General features: G+C 48.5%; 1 protein-coding gene across 1 annotated transcript in view; it reads left to right on the forward strand.

The window, feature by feature from the left end:
- Positions 1 to 10,007, forward strand: part of TBC1D10A (TBC1 domain family member 10A) — a 37,040-nt gene extending 27,033 nt beyond the window's left edge. Inside the window, exons 4-9 of the mRNA XM_079956825.1 lie at positions 548 to 654; positions 1,990 to 2,104; positions 2,993 to 3,058; positions 3,806 to 3,995; positions 5,436 to 5,590; positions 7,801 to 10,007. Of these exons, the coding sequence (XP_079812951.1) occupies positions 548 to 654; positions 1,990 to 2,104; positions 2,993 to 3,058; positions 3,806 to 3,995; positions 5,436 to 5,590; positions 7,801 to 8,190 (1,023 nt within the window). The 3' untranslated portion in view covers positions 8,191 to 10,007. The remainder of the gene's footprint in view (positions 1 to 547; positions 655 to 1,989; positions 2,105 to 2,992; positions 3,059 to 3,805; positions 3,996 to 5,435; positions 5,591 to 7,800) is intronic.
- Positions 10,008 to 17,616: the final 7,609 nt, after the last annotated feature.

Genomic DNA, 17,616 nt, shown 5'->3' on the forward strand with positions numbered 1-17,616 from the left:
TAGTTCAGGGATACTAGAGTGTTTTCTGCTTCAACCCCTCTAGTGTCAATCACAGAGGATAAAGCTATCAATGGCTATGCTCTGCCTTCATAGTTGGAGGCAGTAATGCTTCTGAAAACCAGTTCCTGGAAGCCACAGCAGGAGAAAGTGCTCAGGTCCTGCTTGAGGGTCTCCCACAGACATCTGGGTAGCCGCTGTGAGAACAGGAGGCCGGACTAGAGGGACCATTGGCTTGATCCATCTGACTCTTCTGATGTTCTTATTGAGCTGTACATTTCCTCCTTCAGTCGTGGAGGGAGGTGGTGTTTGTTGTCCTCACCTTTAACCCACAGTGTCAACACTCCCTCATTTGAGAGTCTGTCTGGTCGTTGCCCATCTTACTATTTCCCCCTGCACAAGGATCTCTTAAGCATCCACTTTGGTGTATCTTTAACAGCATCAATCCAGAGGAAATCACCTTGGATACTTGGGGGAAAACCTCTCCCAACAACTCATTTTCTATCACAGTCTTGCAACTAACAAAGTGGGTACTCTGTCTGTTCCCCAGGAGCTGGATTTGGCGCCGGGAGACCCCAAGTGGCTGGATGTGATCGAGCGGGATCTCCACAGGCAGTTTCCCTTCCACGAAATGTTTGTTGCTCGTGGAGGACATGGGTAAGCCAGAATGTCTCTCCTCTTGTCAAATACCAGCTGATCCTTATTGTTCAAGGCAAACACGTGGGCACCCACTTTCCCTGCCCAGTGGCTTGGTGACCCCAGCGTTGGGCAGGCTTCCCCGCTTTTCTTTAGGTGTGTTGCAGGTTGCCTAGCGTTGCATTGTTGGCATTGTCTGAAATCTCTTTGGCAGCCCCACTTGACCCTCTTGTCTTGCTGGCAGGGGCTGAGGGAAGTGGATTAGCAGAGGGCAGTGACTATAAGGAAGTTCTCTCTGCCAGGTATTCAGGTTGCCTTGACCACCTGGGCACATCTGGCATACAAAGAGATGCAGTTCTGGGCATGCCTGACAAATCTTTGGGGTGGGAGGGTTGCCTGGGGAGGGAAGAAAACAATACCCTTGGGCAAATAGAGGCAGTTCACTTTCCTTTCAGACCATGGAAGCCATCAGCTGCCATCAATCTGTTTTATTATTGTTAGAGATATTCACAGGGCTGTGAGCATTTGGTGCAGTATTTCAGGTTACCTTTTGGCACAAAGGGCAGCTGAATCCTGCTGCCTCCGTGGCTCAGGCAAATAAGCAAGCTTGCATCATGATTTGGTGTGATTACATCGGTTGTAGTTCTACAACTTTGTACTCTTACCTCTCTCTCCCTGCTTTTGCTAGTAATGGAAAAGGGCAAGGGGCCAACGTCTCAACTCTGATCGCTAGGTTCCTTCCCTCTTTGGAGAACTGAAATTCAGCTCGTGGTGAGGGACAAGGAGAACCACTTTGAAATTTCATTGAGAACTTCCAAGCTTAGCTAATCTCCAAGGCTCTGCCAAGGGAATGGAAATTCTACTAAGCAAGCCACAAGCATGATTGTTTTCAGGTAGCCAAACATGACGTTTTGTTTTTTGTTTTAACACCGCTTTTCAACCACTCAGAGCCCTTTCAGTAAAAGCAATCCTTCTTTGGACAGGGCATGGGAGCTTGTGGCCCTCCAGATGTTCATGGGCTCCCGTCTCTCCACAGCCAGCATGGTCAATGGTCAGAGATGCTGGGAGTTGTGGTCCAGTGACATCCAGAGGGCCACAGGTTTCCTACACTTGCCTTAAAACAACCTTGCAAAATAGGTCTCCCCAGAGTGGCAGATGGGGTGGTGCAGCAGCAAAGAGGCAAGATTTGAACCCAGGACTCTGTAAGCTGAAGTTCGTTCTGTGATCCCTACTGTGGACGTCATCTCTCTCCTGGCTTGCGTGCAATTTTGAGTCCTTGAGGGCTCCACTTATGAGCAGCAGACTTTGCATTCCCTTAGTTCTCATGCCTGTGGTATGGGTTGCTCTTTCCCTCAGGCAGCAAGACTTATTCCGGGTACTGAAGGCCTACACACTCTATCGGCCAGAGGAAGGTTACTGCCAGGCCCAAGCTCCAATTGCTGCAGTGTTGTTGATGCACATGCCTGCAGAGGTAGGTGATGCTTTGCTTGGAACAGAGGTTCCCTGATTGATTTCTTACATTTGTATCCCAACTTTACCTCAAAGGAGCTTGAGGTGCCATTCATAGTCCTCCCCTCATAGTTCAACCTAATGAACCTGTTGGGTTGATTCTCGCTTCCATCTAAGACGGGGATAGGGAACCTTTTTGGCTCCACAGGTCAGACCCTCATTGGACCCCCTGGCAGGCCAAGATTGTTTGGGTCAGCAGCACTTGGGGAGAGAAGGTGTTTCAGCCCCCATACACATCCTGTGCTGTCTGTTTAAATTTGCTTAAAAGGGCGGGGGTCTCTGTGCTCTGACATGGTCCTTGCGGTTCTTCCTGCAGTGGTACTTCACACTTCTCTTATCTGGAATCTGGCTTTGAAAGCAATTTGGGACCCAGTAACCGTGGCCCTGGATTTGCACCCCAAACTCCCAGGAATCTTTAGCCAGACTTATCCATATCCACACAAGGTATTGCATGTCAGGCACAGCTGCACATGGTGAGCTGAGGAAGCCCCTTGTGCATCCTCCCCCCCCCGCTTCGATGTAGTTGAAACATCTGGAGATGTCCAGGCAGCTGCTCTGTCCCAATGGCTGCTGCTTCCTGCTCTCTGTGTGCTGCTCACTTACAATGTTGCCTCTCTGGGAGCATTGGGAGTGAGTGGGGTGCATGAAGCAGCTATGAATAGTTGCTTAAGAAGGGGAAATTTTCTCTGTTGCAGCTCCTCCCATCATGGGACTGCACAGATGGGGAAAGTGGTGGGGTGGGTGTTAAATCAGTCTGCACAAGTGACCACTTTGAATGCATGTTGCTCCAATCAGCTCTGTGCTGTGCTTCAGAGTGATGCCTTTCCTCCTTTTTCCTTCCTGCCCTCAGCAAGCGTTCTGGTGCCTTGTGCAGATCTGTGAGAAGTACCTTCCTGGCTACTACAGTGAGAAGCTGGTGAGTTAACTGGAGCAATCCTGAATGCCCCTTTTGACGGGGGCAGGCTAGTCCAAGGGATGGCAACTTCTTCGATCTTCAGTCTGTGTTGCCCCTTGTAGAATTCAACAGGGAGGAGGAAGGGGACATGGAATAATAGAATTGTAGAGTTGGAAGAGGCTGCAAGGATAATCTAAGTCGAAACCTCCACAATGCAGCAAGCACAGTTAACGAATCCCTGACAGAGGGCCATCCAACCTCTGTTCAAAAATTCTTCCTAATGCTTAGTCGAAATCTCCTTTCTTGTCATTTGAATCCATTAGTTTGGGTCCTCTGCTCTGGAGCAGCAGAAAACCAGCTCACTCCCATCTTCTATGGAACAGCTCTCCAGATATTTGAAGATAGCTGTTGTATCAGCTCTTTGTCTTCTCTTCCGCAGGCTAACCACACCCAATTCCCTCAAAAGCATGCTCAGTGGTAGAGCATTGCCCTTGCAAGCAGACAATCCCTGGTTCAATCCTCTAGAGCTTGGGGAGAGACTGAAATGCCACAGAGGTGCTGCCTGTCAGTGTAAATAGCCCTGAGCAGCATGGGCCCAGTGGCCTGACTTGGCATAAGGCATCTCCCTATGTTCCTTTCGGCCTTCAACCTGTCATGTGACCAGCAGGAGTTGAGCATGTGGTCCTGTGACAACCCAGGCCTTTCCTTACCCCTTTGCCTGCCCTTGACCCAGGTTCCTTCCCTCTCTCTCTCTCTCTCCATGCGCAGGAGGCCATCCAGCTGGATGGGGAGATCCTCTTCTCTCTCCTGCACAAGGTCTCCCCTGTGGCCTACAAGCATCTGAGCAAGCAGAAGATTGACCCCATCCTGTACATGACAGAGTGGTTCATGTGCGCCTTCTCCAGGACATTGCCCTGGAGTTCCGTGCTGCGCGTTTGGGACATGTTTTTCTGTGAAGGTACTGTCTTGGGTGGGGCCCCTTGAATCGCTTTGCTAACGACCGGGGGAGACCAAGGGGGTGAGGCACACTTGGCTGCATTAGGGTGAGGGATAATCCCAGCTTATCCTCCTGCCTCTGGCTCCACAACCATAGAGGGGGTCTTTTTATGCCCGGGCTGGGGGACCTGTGCCCTCCACCCCCCGATATCACTGGACTCCAGGAGTAGCCAGCATCGCTAGTGGTCAGGGCTGATGTGAGTCCACGAGCGTTTGGAAGTCCGCAGCTTCCCTGTCTCTGTATTTTAAGCCCACTGGAGAAAGTTTCCTTCTGGAACGGGCCACTGTTCCCAGGTTCCTTGATAACAAATTTGTCCTACTTTATAGCAAACTCTTCCTATTTTTGCCTCTGGCCCCCGGAAGGTTGTCCCATATCTGGGTAGGTCACATAAGCGTGAGGGTCTCCTAAAACTTCAGATGTGGGGCAAGCAGCATTCTCAATGCTGAACTTTCATCTTCCACTTTGGGAGAATCCATTTGTGTTGAAATGCTGCCTCCTGCTGGCAATTGGCATATGTGCATCTTTATATTGAGGAATGCCAAAACATTATTCCCAGATTGTGTATATCTGGATGGCAGCAATATGCAGCATGTTCGATCCTTGTATCCACACTGTGGGGTCTGTGTGTGAGAGAGATCCAAGATCACCAATAGACTTCGTAGCTGAGGACGGGGGGATTTCAACACACACCCTTTGGCTCAAAATCTAAAACTCTCTTTCCTTCTACTACAGCACACTGATGGCTCTCCTCCTAAATGTAAAGCCATACTTCCTTACTTAAGGAAGAATGCGAAGGTGGAAGACCCTTGTGCATGTTGAGTGTGTGTTGATCAGGTGGTATTGGGCATTTCCTGCTGAGGAAGGTGACTAAAATCCCTAGTTTTTACCAGCATAACAGTGCTTGGGCGAATTCTGTCTCTGAGGCAGGGGTGTGGGGAACCATTTTTCAGCCTGATGGCTGCAGTTCCTTGTGTGCAACCTCAGGCAGGCCCCAAGGCAAAAGTGGGCAAGAGTCACCATTGTATAGAGCACAAACCTCAAAGTCAGAGAGTTCTCCAGACACCCCTCTCCATCCCCCATCCAGACAAGCCAAGAGTTCAAAGATGGAATTCCATCCAGGCAACAGCACCTGGAGGGAGTGCAGCAGGATCTGTAAGGCAATGTGGCTTAGGGAGGATGCGTGGCCCCTGGGGCAGGTCCTGAGAGCCAGGTGGAGAGCCAGGAGGGGTTGCATTTGGCCCCCAGGACTGAGACTTCTCCATGCCTGTTTTCAGGGTTATAAAGCAGGACAGAAATATTCTAAATAAATTGGGAGGGGCAGGTAGGTTGACTTGTATTCTGCCTCTTGGTGACTGTTCCACACATTGATGGTTAACTTGACAGCCTGCTCTTCTTTTCCAGGAGTCAAGATTATATTCCGAGTGGGTTTGGTGCTGCTGAAGTACACCCTGGGCTCTTCTGAGAAGCTCAAGTCCTGCCAGGGGCAGTATGAGACAATGGAGCGGCTGAGGGCCCTGAACCCCAAGATCATGCAGGAGACTTTCCTTGTGCAAGAGGTAAGATGGGAGTGGGGGCTGGCCCCAGCCTGTTCAGTGGGTTTCCTCACTGCACGTGGCTGTAAACTGGTCACCTGATCAGACTGAAGGAGTCACTTTTCCCCAGTGCAGCTCATAGCACTGATCGCTGCCTCAGTTCCCCCAAGTCAGTAGGCAGCCACACCAACTCAGACTTCCCCCAAAAGGCCCAGCTTGTGGTTCTGGAGCAGTACAACCAGAACTGGATTTCCCTGAGATTCGCAGCAAATGTGCTGTGTTTGAACTGCTACTTCCCTTTCCAAAAAAACTGACAAGCTGTGTCAGTTGAAGCAGTGTGTGTGTTTCCAGGCTACACAGAACTCTTTGTCAAGCTTCGTGAACTAGAATTCTGTGTCACATGGGCATGTTGTTTAGTTTTTTGTTTTGCTCCTGCTGAAACAGTTGAGAGTTGGAAATCCTTATGGATCTACTGCAGATCACCCCAAGATGTTCAGGTAGATCCAAGTCTACCTTCTGCCCACCCCTCACCTGTTGTTGTTTTTGTTTGTTTGTTTGTTTGTTTGTTTATATCGACTGGTAGAGCATGAGACCCCTTAATCTCAGGGTCTTGGGTTCGGGCCCCACGTTGGGTGAAAGATTCCTGCCTTGCGGGGGGTTGGACTAGATGACCCTTGTGGTTCCTCCCAACTCTGCCAATTCTGAGATTCCTTCAGCAGAAGGTCCCAGAGTGTGTAAAAGTAATATAAAACACAGCCCATGCCTGCCTAAAGGTTCAGTCTCACTGTGCACACCTGCTTCTAGAGTCTTGCCTGATGCCTTGGCGAAGCTTCCAGCCAGAACTGACAGTAATGGGCTAGGCAGACCAATGGGGTACTCTGCAGAAAGAAACTTTATTCGTGTTGGGATTTTGATGTGTTCAAGGCAACACTGCCCTCTGCTGGAATAGCCCTTTTATAACTGTTTTACAAAAGGGCAAAGTAGAGTCTTTCCTGGTTGCCGCTGAGCTGTGTTATACAGGCAGGCCTTGCTTTTTGCCTTAACTGTTCAAGAAGCACAAAGTGTAATCAATATTCTGCAGGGGGTTGTATCCCGAAGATTAGTCACTTGTATATTAGTGACTCTCCTGGGCAAGGGGCAGCTAACCTTGTAACAATGGGTCAAATCTGGGCCCCCAATAGTTCTTTTGTGACCTGGAACTCCAGCCTCCAGTTTATTTATACCTGGCTGCTCCCATGGGTACCCTACTAATATGGAAAGATTACCGTGAACTCCACGCCCCCCCCCCCACTCCAGACCCTCCAAATGTGTCCTTTAAAAATAATTGGCCACACCCACTTTGACATGCGGGGACGCGGGTGGCGCTGTGGGTAAAACCTCAGTGCCTAGGACTTGCCAATCGTATGGTCGGGGGTTTGAATCCCCGCGGTGGGGTGAGCTCCCGTCGTTCGGTCCCAGCTCCTGCCCACCTAGCAGTTCGAAAGCACTCTTAAGTGCAAGTAGATAAATAGGGACCGCTTTATAGCGGGAAGGTAAACGGCGTTTCCGTGTGCTGCGCTGGTGCTGGCTCGCCAGCTGCAGCTTCGTCACGCTGACCACGTGACCCGGAAGTGTCTTCGGACAGCGCCGGCTCACGGCCTCTAGAGCGAGATGAGTACGCAACCCTAGAGTTGGACACGACTGGCCCGTACGGGCAGGGATACCTTTACCTTTACCTTTACTTTGACATGCAGCTTCTGGGGTGGACTCAAGTTTAGGGTCCCCCACTTGCAATAGGCTCTTTAGCACCCCTCCTTAAAGAGAGGTGGAGGGAGGTGGGCCCTGTTTTCAGTCCCAGGTGTTCCCAGGGCAGAAGGAAACCCTCTCTGACTGAGGTGAGCGATGTGTGGCAGAGCTCTCGCTTCTGGAAACTTGAGAGCAGGCTCAGACAGTTCAAGAAGAGAGACACTCTTTCATCTTTTGAGGAAGCCTATGCACTTGCTCCCCTTCAAAATGCAGCTTGCGTCTTGAGAGCAGAAGTCAACATTTGTTCGGTTTTTATTGAATGGAAGTTAAGATGTGGATATCGATGCGTTTCCACGTTTAAGAAGCTGAACCTGGTGGATATTTGGGGAGGGGGACAGAATACCCTTAAACTTTGGGTGCTGGCATTCCTCTGTTCCGTATCATGTTCTGACATGATGCCCAAGGATGAACTGGCTATTGATGTATTTATTTGTTGGGTCCTTCTTTAGATCATAGAGTTGCCAGTGACGGAGCGTCAGATAGAGCGGGAGCACCTGATCCAGCTGAAGAAGTGGAAAGAGACCCGTGGGGAGCTGCAATGCAAATCCCCTCCCCGCTTCCATGGTGCCAAGGCCATCAGCGACGCCGAGCCCTACTCCCGCAAAGCTCTGGAGCCCTCGCCCTCCATCATCCTGCCCCCTGGCACCACACTTTCACCCAAGGGCCGCAAGACCAAGCCGCTGAAGGGGAACAAGAGAGGCGGCCAAGGGAAGAGCACCCCAGTCAACGGCCCCATCCCCGAAGAAAACGGGACTCGGACATTGCTGGAGCCAGAGTCCTCTCTCCACCAGTCCAAGGAGAGCCTCAGCTCTCAGGAGAGCGAGGACACTTACCTGTAAACTGGGTGGCTGAACACTTCAGACCACCACCCCCTGGCCTGCTCTGCCGCCTGTCTTAGTAGCCTCTGCAGCCAGAGGGAGCCAGCGACCCATAGGTGGGGGTGAGTGGGTAGCTGGGATTCTGAGAATTTCTGCTGTTGCACTCAAGGTGAGCTAGGACTGCAGGGGCTCTCTAGCTTGATCTTAACTGTATGCAGCAGTGCCCCCCGGTGGCCCGGAGGTGAGGCACAACAAGTGCACCTCTCTGTGTCTCTGGTGGGAAAGGCTAAAGCAAGTAGCTGCTGTTCTGCCTTCTGTTGCGAAGTCTTCATAGGATGGGGCGGGGCGCTGCCCTTGCTGTGCACCTGCAGGGTTTGGTCTGTGAGGATCACGCAGGTAAAGATACAGGTTTATTTCCTGTTATGCACCCACCATCATTGCTTTGGCAGTGCTGGGGACAGCCCGGTGGGTATCTGTTCTGTGGGGAATTGGCAGGAGCTAGGTTGGCTGGCTGATGGTGGCCCTCTCTGTTCAGGTGGATGGGACTTGCATCCATTCTCTGACTCTCTTGGCCTATTAGCCACCTGTCACTCTTTCCTCACGCAGTCAGGGTTGCGGTCGAGACTTTGCCTCTTACAGGACTTGCATTCCAACCTCAATCATGGGAGTAGCTGTGTGCTCTTGTATCGTTTTGACATTCCCTTCCCAACATTCCCCTCTGGGCCTTCTTCCCTTCCCTTTGGGTTCCTCACATCAGCTGATGAAACTATTCCTTCTACTGCCCAAGCATTGCAGGGGCTGCCAGTACTCTGGTGGCCTTGACCTGGATCTGGAAAGCCTTCTGCTCCTGGAAAGCTCGACCTCTTCCCCTCCTACCCCAGTGTCTTCTGCCCTGTATGCCAGAACAATCGGGTGACCTGTTCTGTGCATACATGGTTCAGAGTTTTGTGAAGGTCAGAGAACTAACACATTCACCTTCCCTTGCTGTCTTGACCAAAATTCTCAAAAGGGTTTTCCATGCTGGAATCAGGAGTACTGAAATCACTATTCACTTCTGGACCAATTTTCTTTATAGAAGGAACTGCTGCAGAAATGTGTTAGCTTTTGCTGCTTCCTGTGTGCGATTTGGGTCTTTGAGCATTGGCTTGAGCTGACATACTGTCATGCTCTGCCAGTGATGCCCTGGAAAACGAGGCAGCTTGTTTCCAAGGCATTAGTCACTTCCATTGCCCACCCTCTCATTCTTCAGAAGGCTGTCCTGGTCCTTCACCTACAACCTCCGTCAGTTGATGGAATTAAAGCTGAACCCTGAAGGGACTGAGCAGCACCCATTGGTTGCTGCCTGTGGCCCTGCTTCTCAACTGATATGGTGCTGTTCATAGAATGGTTGGTTCCAAAATGCAAAACCCCTGCCACTGTTGATTTTCTCTCTAGCCCCTTTGCAGGCTGAGGTTGAACCTTCCCTGTTCTTGAAGGCTCCCATGGGCAACAATTTAATTCCTGGCCCAAAGCAAAAAAGTGGGAGACTGCAGTTTATTAAGAAGGCTCAAGGAGAGGCCCCTCCCTCCTCTCCACAGACCCCCTTTCATTCCTTCATCACAGATCCGTCAGGATGGGGTGACGCAGTGGCACTTGAGGCCTCGCCTGCACCGTCCCATCCCAGGGGGTTGTATGTCCAGGTTGGGTGGGGAGGTGGAGGCTTGTCTTCCTTCTCCCCCAATGTTCGGTTATTACTGATGGGTCTGGAGTTATTTTTGTGCATTTTTTAAAAAAAAATGGGAAATCATTAGCTGAAAGTGTTTTGTACAAAAGGCAAAATAAAACCATAATTATGTAAATGGTCTGCATTGTCTGAGTGGCTTTCTGTTGGGTATGGTGGGGGCAGGGGTGGTTAAAGAAGTGAGTATTTGGTAGCCTGGCAAGTAGCCTTTGTGAGTGTCTTTGGCAGCTGAGCCTGCAGCCACTTCTATAAATTCCATTCTGATTTTCTCCTCAATGGCCTTTGCTGCAGAAAAGCCCACCCTGTGTGTTGCTTTCCTAAGCATCTATGTCATGGTAGGCAAACTAAGGCCCAGGGGCCGGATCCGGCCCAATCGACTTCTAAATCCGGCCTGCTGACAGTCCGGGAATCAGTGTGTTTTCACATGAGTAGAATGTGTGCATTTATTTAAAGTGCATCTCTGGGTTATTTGTGGGGCATAGGAATATAGTCCGGCCCCTCACAAGGTCTGAGGGACAGTGGACCGGCCCCCTGCTGAAAAAGTTTGCTGACCCCTGATCTATGTATACTGCTTGTCGACTTTCCATCATTGGAAAGCAGGTTACTCGTTTTATGGCATCTATGTTAACGTGACCTTGGGTCAGAGTCTAGACCGAGCATGGGACTTTTTGGGAAAAATTAAGCTCTGTCCCATCATCTTTGATCTGTTTTGACGCTCCAGTGACGTGTTTAGGTAGAAAGGGGCTGCTTTCTCTTTGTCTGCCAAATTCCACTCGCATTTTAATCCTTAATCCAGGGCAGTGAGGCGTCAAAAGTGACATTCTGCTAAGGAAGTGAGTGAAAGGATGGTGGTGGAGTTCTTAGTCTGCTTTCCCTGGAATCTGGCTATATACATGTATAGGCTATTCTGTAACTCACATGTATTTCATGCTAGTAGATCATTTTCCCACCCTCAACCAGCTTTCTGTTGGTTTGTGTGTGTCTGTGTTTTTTTAATGTTTTCTGACTCCTGCACCAGGAATCATTTGTAGAGCTAACAGACTCTTGAGACTGGGTGTGTTCCCCACGCAGTTCTTCACGCTGCAACATCTCCACTTGCTAGATTGGTTGAAAGCCCTTTGCAAGGCAGCAAGCAAAATCTTGAGTGTTTTTGCAGAGCCTCGACAGTTAAAGAAAAAAAGCAAAGGGTTTTGCACAAACCCTTCCTTGGTTTCCCCTGCCTTGTATTCTCAGTAAACTCTTTAGTTAGGGTTTGGAGGGAAAACCTGTGCTCCTGTAGAATCTGGATAGGGAAACCTCTTTACTACCTCCACACACCCTGGGTGGGGTTGATAGTGAAAAAAGTTTCTCTCTCTCATAACACTAAAACTTGTGGCCATCCAGTGAAGATGAATGTTGCAAGATTCAGGACAGGTGAAAGAAAGGACTTCTTCACACAGCACATATATATATACTGTGGAACTCGCTTCCCCAGGAGGCAGGGATTGTTAGAATTCCTGTTCCATGATTGCAGTCATGGGATTGTTGTCTTTCACATGACGGTGTATATTTTGACACCACAAAGACGAAGACCAGGATGTTTGTGTTACTGTGTTCCATGAAGTGCGACAAATGTGTCTGCCAGGGTCCTACTCGAGTGTAGGACGAGCTCCTGATAGGGATGACTACCAACTTGGAGGGTTTTCAAAGAGGATTGGACAAATCCATGGAGGAGAGGGATAGTGATGGCTACTACTCCTGATGGCTGTGCTCTGTATCCATGGTGAGAGGCAATAGTGCTTCTGAATACCAGCTGCTGGCAGCCACAGGAGGGGCAAGTGCTCTTGTGCTCAGGTCCTGCTTTCTGGTTTCCCACTGGGGCATCTAGTTGGCCATTGGGAGAAGAGGATGCTGGACTAGATGGGCCATTGACCTGACCCAGCAAGCTCTTCTGATGTTCTCTTTCAAAATGCTGGGCGAGGTGTTTTCAGAAGCCCCTCTCATAACACTACCTCATGCTGCACTGTGAAGGCACTGCCCATCAGATGAACAGCAATGCCTACAAACAAGCCTGTCAGCTGTGCCAAGTTTTTACCTCCTCCATACCTGACGTATGACACCAGGTGGTGTAGGATAGGTGACCATGACCTTGTGAGTCTGGCAAGGCTAATTAGGTCTGCAGTTTGCCACCCCTGCTCCAGATGTTGGACTCCAGTTCCCATCAGCTGCAGCTTGCACGGCCCGACGGTCAGGGATGATGGGAGTTGTCGTCCAACAACATTTGGAGGTCCCCGACGTCTTGCGTTAAGAGCAAAATCCATGGTGGAAAATCCCAGCAGTAAGAACTACTTCTGTGTTGGTTCCTCCTTCAAAAAGACGGTTCTCTAGTCAACAAAACTCGACGTGAGGATGGCTGGTTAATGTGAAGCTGGAGATCAAGATGTAATGTGGCAAATGGGTAAATCATTGAAGGGATTTGCCCATCCATTTTTTTCTGCTTGACCCAGATGCTTTGTGTGATGCTAGCTTTCAAAGTTAAGGGGCATGGGTTTTGGATGAAGTGATCTTTGAGATTTGGACCTGCATTCTGAAGCCCCTCAAAAAACATTACCATTGGTCTCATGCATTATTGGCTTTATCATTTGGAGAAAAGGCTAGTGAGAGGTGACATGACAGAAGTTTATAAAATTATGCATCGGGTATATACAAGATGAGAGGATCTTTCAGGTCTCCTGGTCCCAAGTTGTATTGGGCTTTTATACACCAAAACCAGGACCTTGAATTTAGCCTGCTATGTAAGCTTGAAGAAAGTAACTCACTACATATGTTAGTACATAACATTTGGGAGGTCAGTTATCCGTCCACGGTTGTTTGGAAGGTTACTTGGGAGATGTCTGCTGTTCAAGGACAAGCCTTAGGCAGGAAGCCAGGGTCACTGGGCTCAAAACCTTGAAGAAGCCATCACTTCAGGACTTAACCGTGATCTAATGAGAAGAAATTCCTGGTGGTAATCGGCAACCCAGTTCCTCCAAAACTCCCACCAACGGTGAAAGCATGAAGCAAATCTATCACACCAGCAATACTGACTCCAGCTTTGGTGATGCATTGCAGAGCTAAAACCTGCTCCCTACTAGCAGTTTAGCATTGTGGTCCAGCTAGATTTGCGTCAATACGGTGGTACAAAAGAGGCTGAAAGACATTACAATTATTATCTTCTTCCAAAGACTAAACCATTTAAGGGCTGTATGCTAGACAGACATCCAAAAATGGAGTTTGGAGGATATTGTCTGTTGAGTCTTGAGATAAAGAAATCGCAAGCAGCTTGCGGACTTAACATACAGAATAAGAGAAGAACATACGTTTAGAGAAGATTGGAAAATGTCTATTGAATATATGGGGGGGAATTGTGTACACTTGAAAACATTGGCAGCATTTAGATAAATTCAAAGTTTTGATGGTTGTAATCAGTGCTTTTTTCCTGCCCCCTCCCTTCTGGTTCTGTTGTCATTATCTTGAAACTGGATAACTCCTCCCTAAGCTGTTTAGCTTCTGTCTCTCTGCTTCTGAACACGCTGTGAACAAGAGGAGCGACTCTTCCCTCTCCAGCTCTCCATTGGAGAGAGGCTGGTCTGCCATAGAATACATTCCCCGGTCCTTGTCTTCAGACCATTCCCTGACACCAGGCAGCTTGCATCGACATTTGCGATGACTTCCTCTGTGCAAGATGCACCTTGGCCGAAAGCTGCCCTTGTCACAAGACCCGCTTTCCGTACCACTGACGGTTGAGGAGAAAGCATTCTCATCTGGCAGAGTTTGGATGATGAGGGTTAGCAGCACTTTGGAGAAGCTTTGCAGTGATGCCAGCAGACAGGTTGGAACAGGAAGGAGGTATCTGCCTCTGCAGAGCCCAGCAAGAGAGAAAGTATAGGACAAAAAAACGTAATTTAGCATCAGTCCAGGCCTGCAGAGCTGGTGGTGTGTCATGTGCATAAAAGGAGACAGAGGGAAATCCTGCGAGTTGCATCATGTCCGGGGAAATTGGACGCAAAAAGGTGTCTGTTAGGAGAGGTTTGCACAAAAATGCTGGTGAATTTTCATGAGGCCATTGAAGAAAAATTGCAAACTGATGGGGAAATGTGGTGAACTCCCCTTTAAGATTAGGAAAATGGGAAAGTGAGAGAAATCCACAGTCGGATTCACCCAGCCCTAGTTGGAAAGGGAAGGTGTTAGATCTGCTGCCAGGCTTCCTATTCTCACAAGAGGAACTTGACGGTCAAGGTGGTGCAGTGGTTAGAGTGTTGGACTAGGACCTGGGAGACCCAGGATTGAATCCCCACTCGGCCATGAAGCTCACTGAGCAACACTGGGCCAAGTCAGTCACTCTCAGCCTAACCTACCTCACAGGGTTGTTGTGGGGATTAAATGAGGAGAAGAGAATTATGTAAGCCACCTTGAGCTCCATTGAGAAAAAGGTAGAATATAAATGCAATAGATAGACAGATAGATAGCACTCTCCCCTCCTGTGGTTCCTGATGGTGGAGTCAGAATGTAGCCACAGCAGCTGGCCTCCTTCATGAATCTGCCTAACCACCTTTTAAAGCCATCCAAGTTGTTCCCCTTTGCTACCTCTCCTAGCCAGTTTCACATAGTTCACCTATGTGCTGTGCGAAGGAGACCCTTTATTTTGTCTGTCCTGAAAGTTCCAACACTCGGTCTTTCTCTTGAGGTGTGGACACCAGCATTTCCAGATGTGGTTTTGAATGAATGAATGCAAAAAACAGCAATTATCTCCATAAACAACAACAAAAAGCCATCGAGAACCCTCTCTCCATTCTCAAATGTCTGGGCGTTGCATTAGCACCTAGGAACCATTAGCCTTTAATGAAAACAATTGTTTTTCAGAAGCTTTCAGCTGCTTATTTAAAGAAGGTGCTCATTAGAAAGCGCAACATTCTTAAGTTTAGCTTTTCCTAACTCCTGGAAGCATCTTCTCATGCTCACAGTCATAGCTGCTAAAGGACTTTTTCTTTTTCTTTCCTTAAGCCTGATGAGGACAATACTGATCTTAAAGAATCCTGGAAATCTTGAGGAGCAGAAAGCAGGGAGCCCAACAGCAGGTGGCGCCAGAGCCCAATGGCAGGTCAAAGCAACTCCTCCTTGCCTTGTCCCCATCTTTGGCCCTGCTGAGTTCTACAGGGGCAACCCTGAGGAGGAGGAAACGGATAGACAGGCCCACCTCCTGGGCTGGCTGTTAAGTAGGCAGGCAGGCAGCCAGGGCAGAGTCCCATTTGACCATTTGCCTTCTCTGAACATGACACAACTTAAGCCAGGCATAGGGAGAAGGTCCATGACAACAGTGTATCTCACTGAAAGTGGAGACAAAATATGTACTCCCCCCCTCCATTCATCTGTTTGTTTTGTAGCACAAGAAAATTTTAAAAACAAACAAGCCACGTTTTTATTAAAGTGGATAAGACAAATTCATGAAACCTATAAATGACTACTAGCCATAAAGGTTACACTCTGCTTCTTCCATGGTTGGAGACAGCGAAGCTTCTGAATGACAGTTGATTGCATAATAATAATAATGATTTATTATTTATTATTTATACCCCGCCTATCTGGCTGGGTTTCCCCAGCCACTCTGGGTGACTTCCAACAAATTATTAAAAATGCAATAAAACATCAAACATTAAAAACTTCCCTAAACAAGACTGCCTTCAGATGTCTTCGAAAAGTCAGATAGTTGTTTATTTCCTTGACATCTGATGGGAGGTATGTATATTGCTGTATGTGTGTGAGAGGTCATGCATTTAAGCTCTGGGCAGCAAAGCACAGACAAATTTGCAAATTCGTGTGTCTGTGTGAAATTCCAGAGGGGCCATCTTAGGCTGCAATAGATTGTAATAGATTGCTTTGAAGTCATTTCAGCACCAGGTGAGGAAATAAATTTCACCGCAACCCCCTGCCCTGCCCTGCCCTGCCCTGTGTTTTGCCAGAACAAAGGTGGCACCCCAAGAGAACTCTTGCCCTCGGATCCTGCTTATGCCTTACGGGGTTCCTATGGACATCTAGTTGGCCACTGTGAGAAAAGGATGCTGGATTCGATGGGCCTAATCCTGCAGGGCTCATCTTAGGTTTTTGAATAAATTAAAACTTGTGGTTGGACTCAATTTCTCAAGTATTATGTTTCAGGTTTTTTTAAGAGCATGCACACACACAAAAAGGGAACTTAACGAGAACAGAGGGGGAAATGATGACATTTGCTATGACAACCTCTGCAACCTCACAAGTGGGAGTGCCTCAGCACAAAGACTTCAAAGGGAGGTTCTGGGGTAGAAATGCTGAATCGAAAATGTGTCAGCAAATTCCTCTCTATTCAGTTCTGATATAATCAGGGCTGCTTCTGCTCACAGAGGTGTTAGATTAGCAAAGGGTAAGGAGAAAGACAGCATTGTCAAACGGGACACACTTGTCATGATTGGATCACAGTCTTATCTTGCGTACTTTGGGGCTCCAGTTACCCTTTGGATTGCAGTCTTGTCTTATATAGTAGTCTTATCCAGTTACTTGTGGTATTTTGCACGTGGTCCAACTGGTTTCTAAGGGACAAGTCTCTTTCCCCTTTTAATGCTCCCTGTTAAATCACCAAATCATTCCCATTCCGTGCACCCCCAGTTAGTATGGGTTTTATCCAACAACAGGCCGCCAAAGAGACCCGCTGAAAATGATGGATATGTCTAACTTCAGTCTGTTCTCTAAACTTGCAGCCTTTCCCCATAGGGCATACCCTTCAACATGTCTGCAATGAAAATAGGGGTGTCCTAAGGAAAAGCAGGACATTCTGGGATCAAATAAGAAACCAGGACAGCTTCTGTAAATGCAGGACTGTGTCTGGAAAATAAGGACACTTGGAGGGTCTGAATCCATTTGGGTTTCTCTTTCCTGTGAAGATGCGAACCTGGTTTGAGAGACAACCCACCAGACACGAGTGTCTTCTAACCAAGTGAGGATACATTTGCCCTTTGGAGGAGACGTCATAGAATCAAAGAATTGTAGAGTTGGAAGGGACCCTGAGGGTCATCTAGTCCAGGGGTCAGCAAGCTTTTTCAGCCGTGGTCAGGTCCACCATCCTTCAAACCATGTGGTGGGCTGGACTATATATTTTGGGGGGAAATGAACGAATTCCTATGCCCCACAAATAACCCAGAGATGCATTTTAAATAAAAGGACACATTCTACTCATGTAAAAACACGCTGATTCCTGGACCGTCTGTGGACCAGACTGAGAAGGCGATTGGGCCACATCCGGCCCACGGGCCTTAGGTTGCCTACCCCTGGTCTAGTCCAACCCCCTGCAATGCAAATATCCCATATGGGGATCAAACTTGCAACCTTGTTGTTGTCAGAACCATTCTCTAACCAACTGAGCTATCCATGTGAACACAGATTAAAACCTCAGCACTGGAAATTCAGGGGGTGCCCAATGAATGGGAGCATAAGCCCAGGTTGTCGAGTCCAGGAGAGCTTATGCTATAATAAAAGTGTCCGTCTTCAAGGAAATCCCAAGGCTTTTGGTGGGTTGCTTTTGCTGCAACAGTCTAATGCGGTGACCCCTCTGGAAATTGCTTCCTTAAGGGGCATGAATTATGTCCTTGTGGTGGCATCAGTCAGAATGCAACTGGTTGATCATAGACAAGGGGATAAGGCTACACGAAGGTGTAAAACCAATAAGTAACCCAGTTTGG

Source organism: Podarcis cretensis, assembly GCF_951804945.1.
Source record: "Podarcis cretensis genome assembly, chromosome: 16".
Classification (NCBI taxonomy): Eukaryota; Metazoa; Chordata; class Lepidosauria; order Squamata; family Lacertidae; genus Podarcis; species Podarcis cretensis.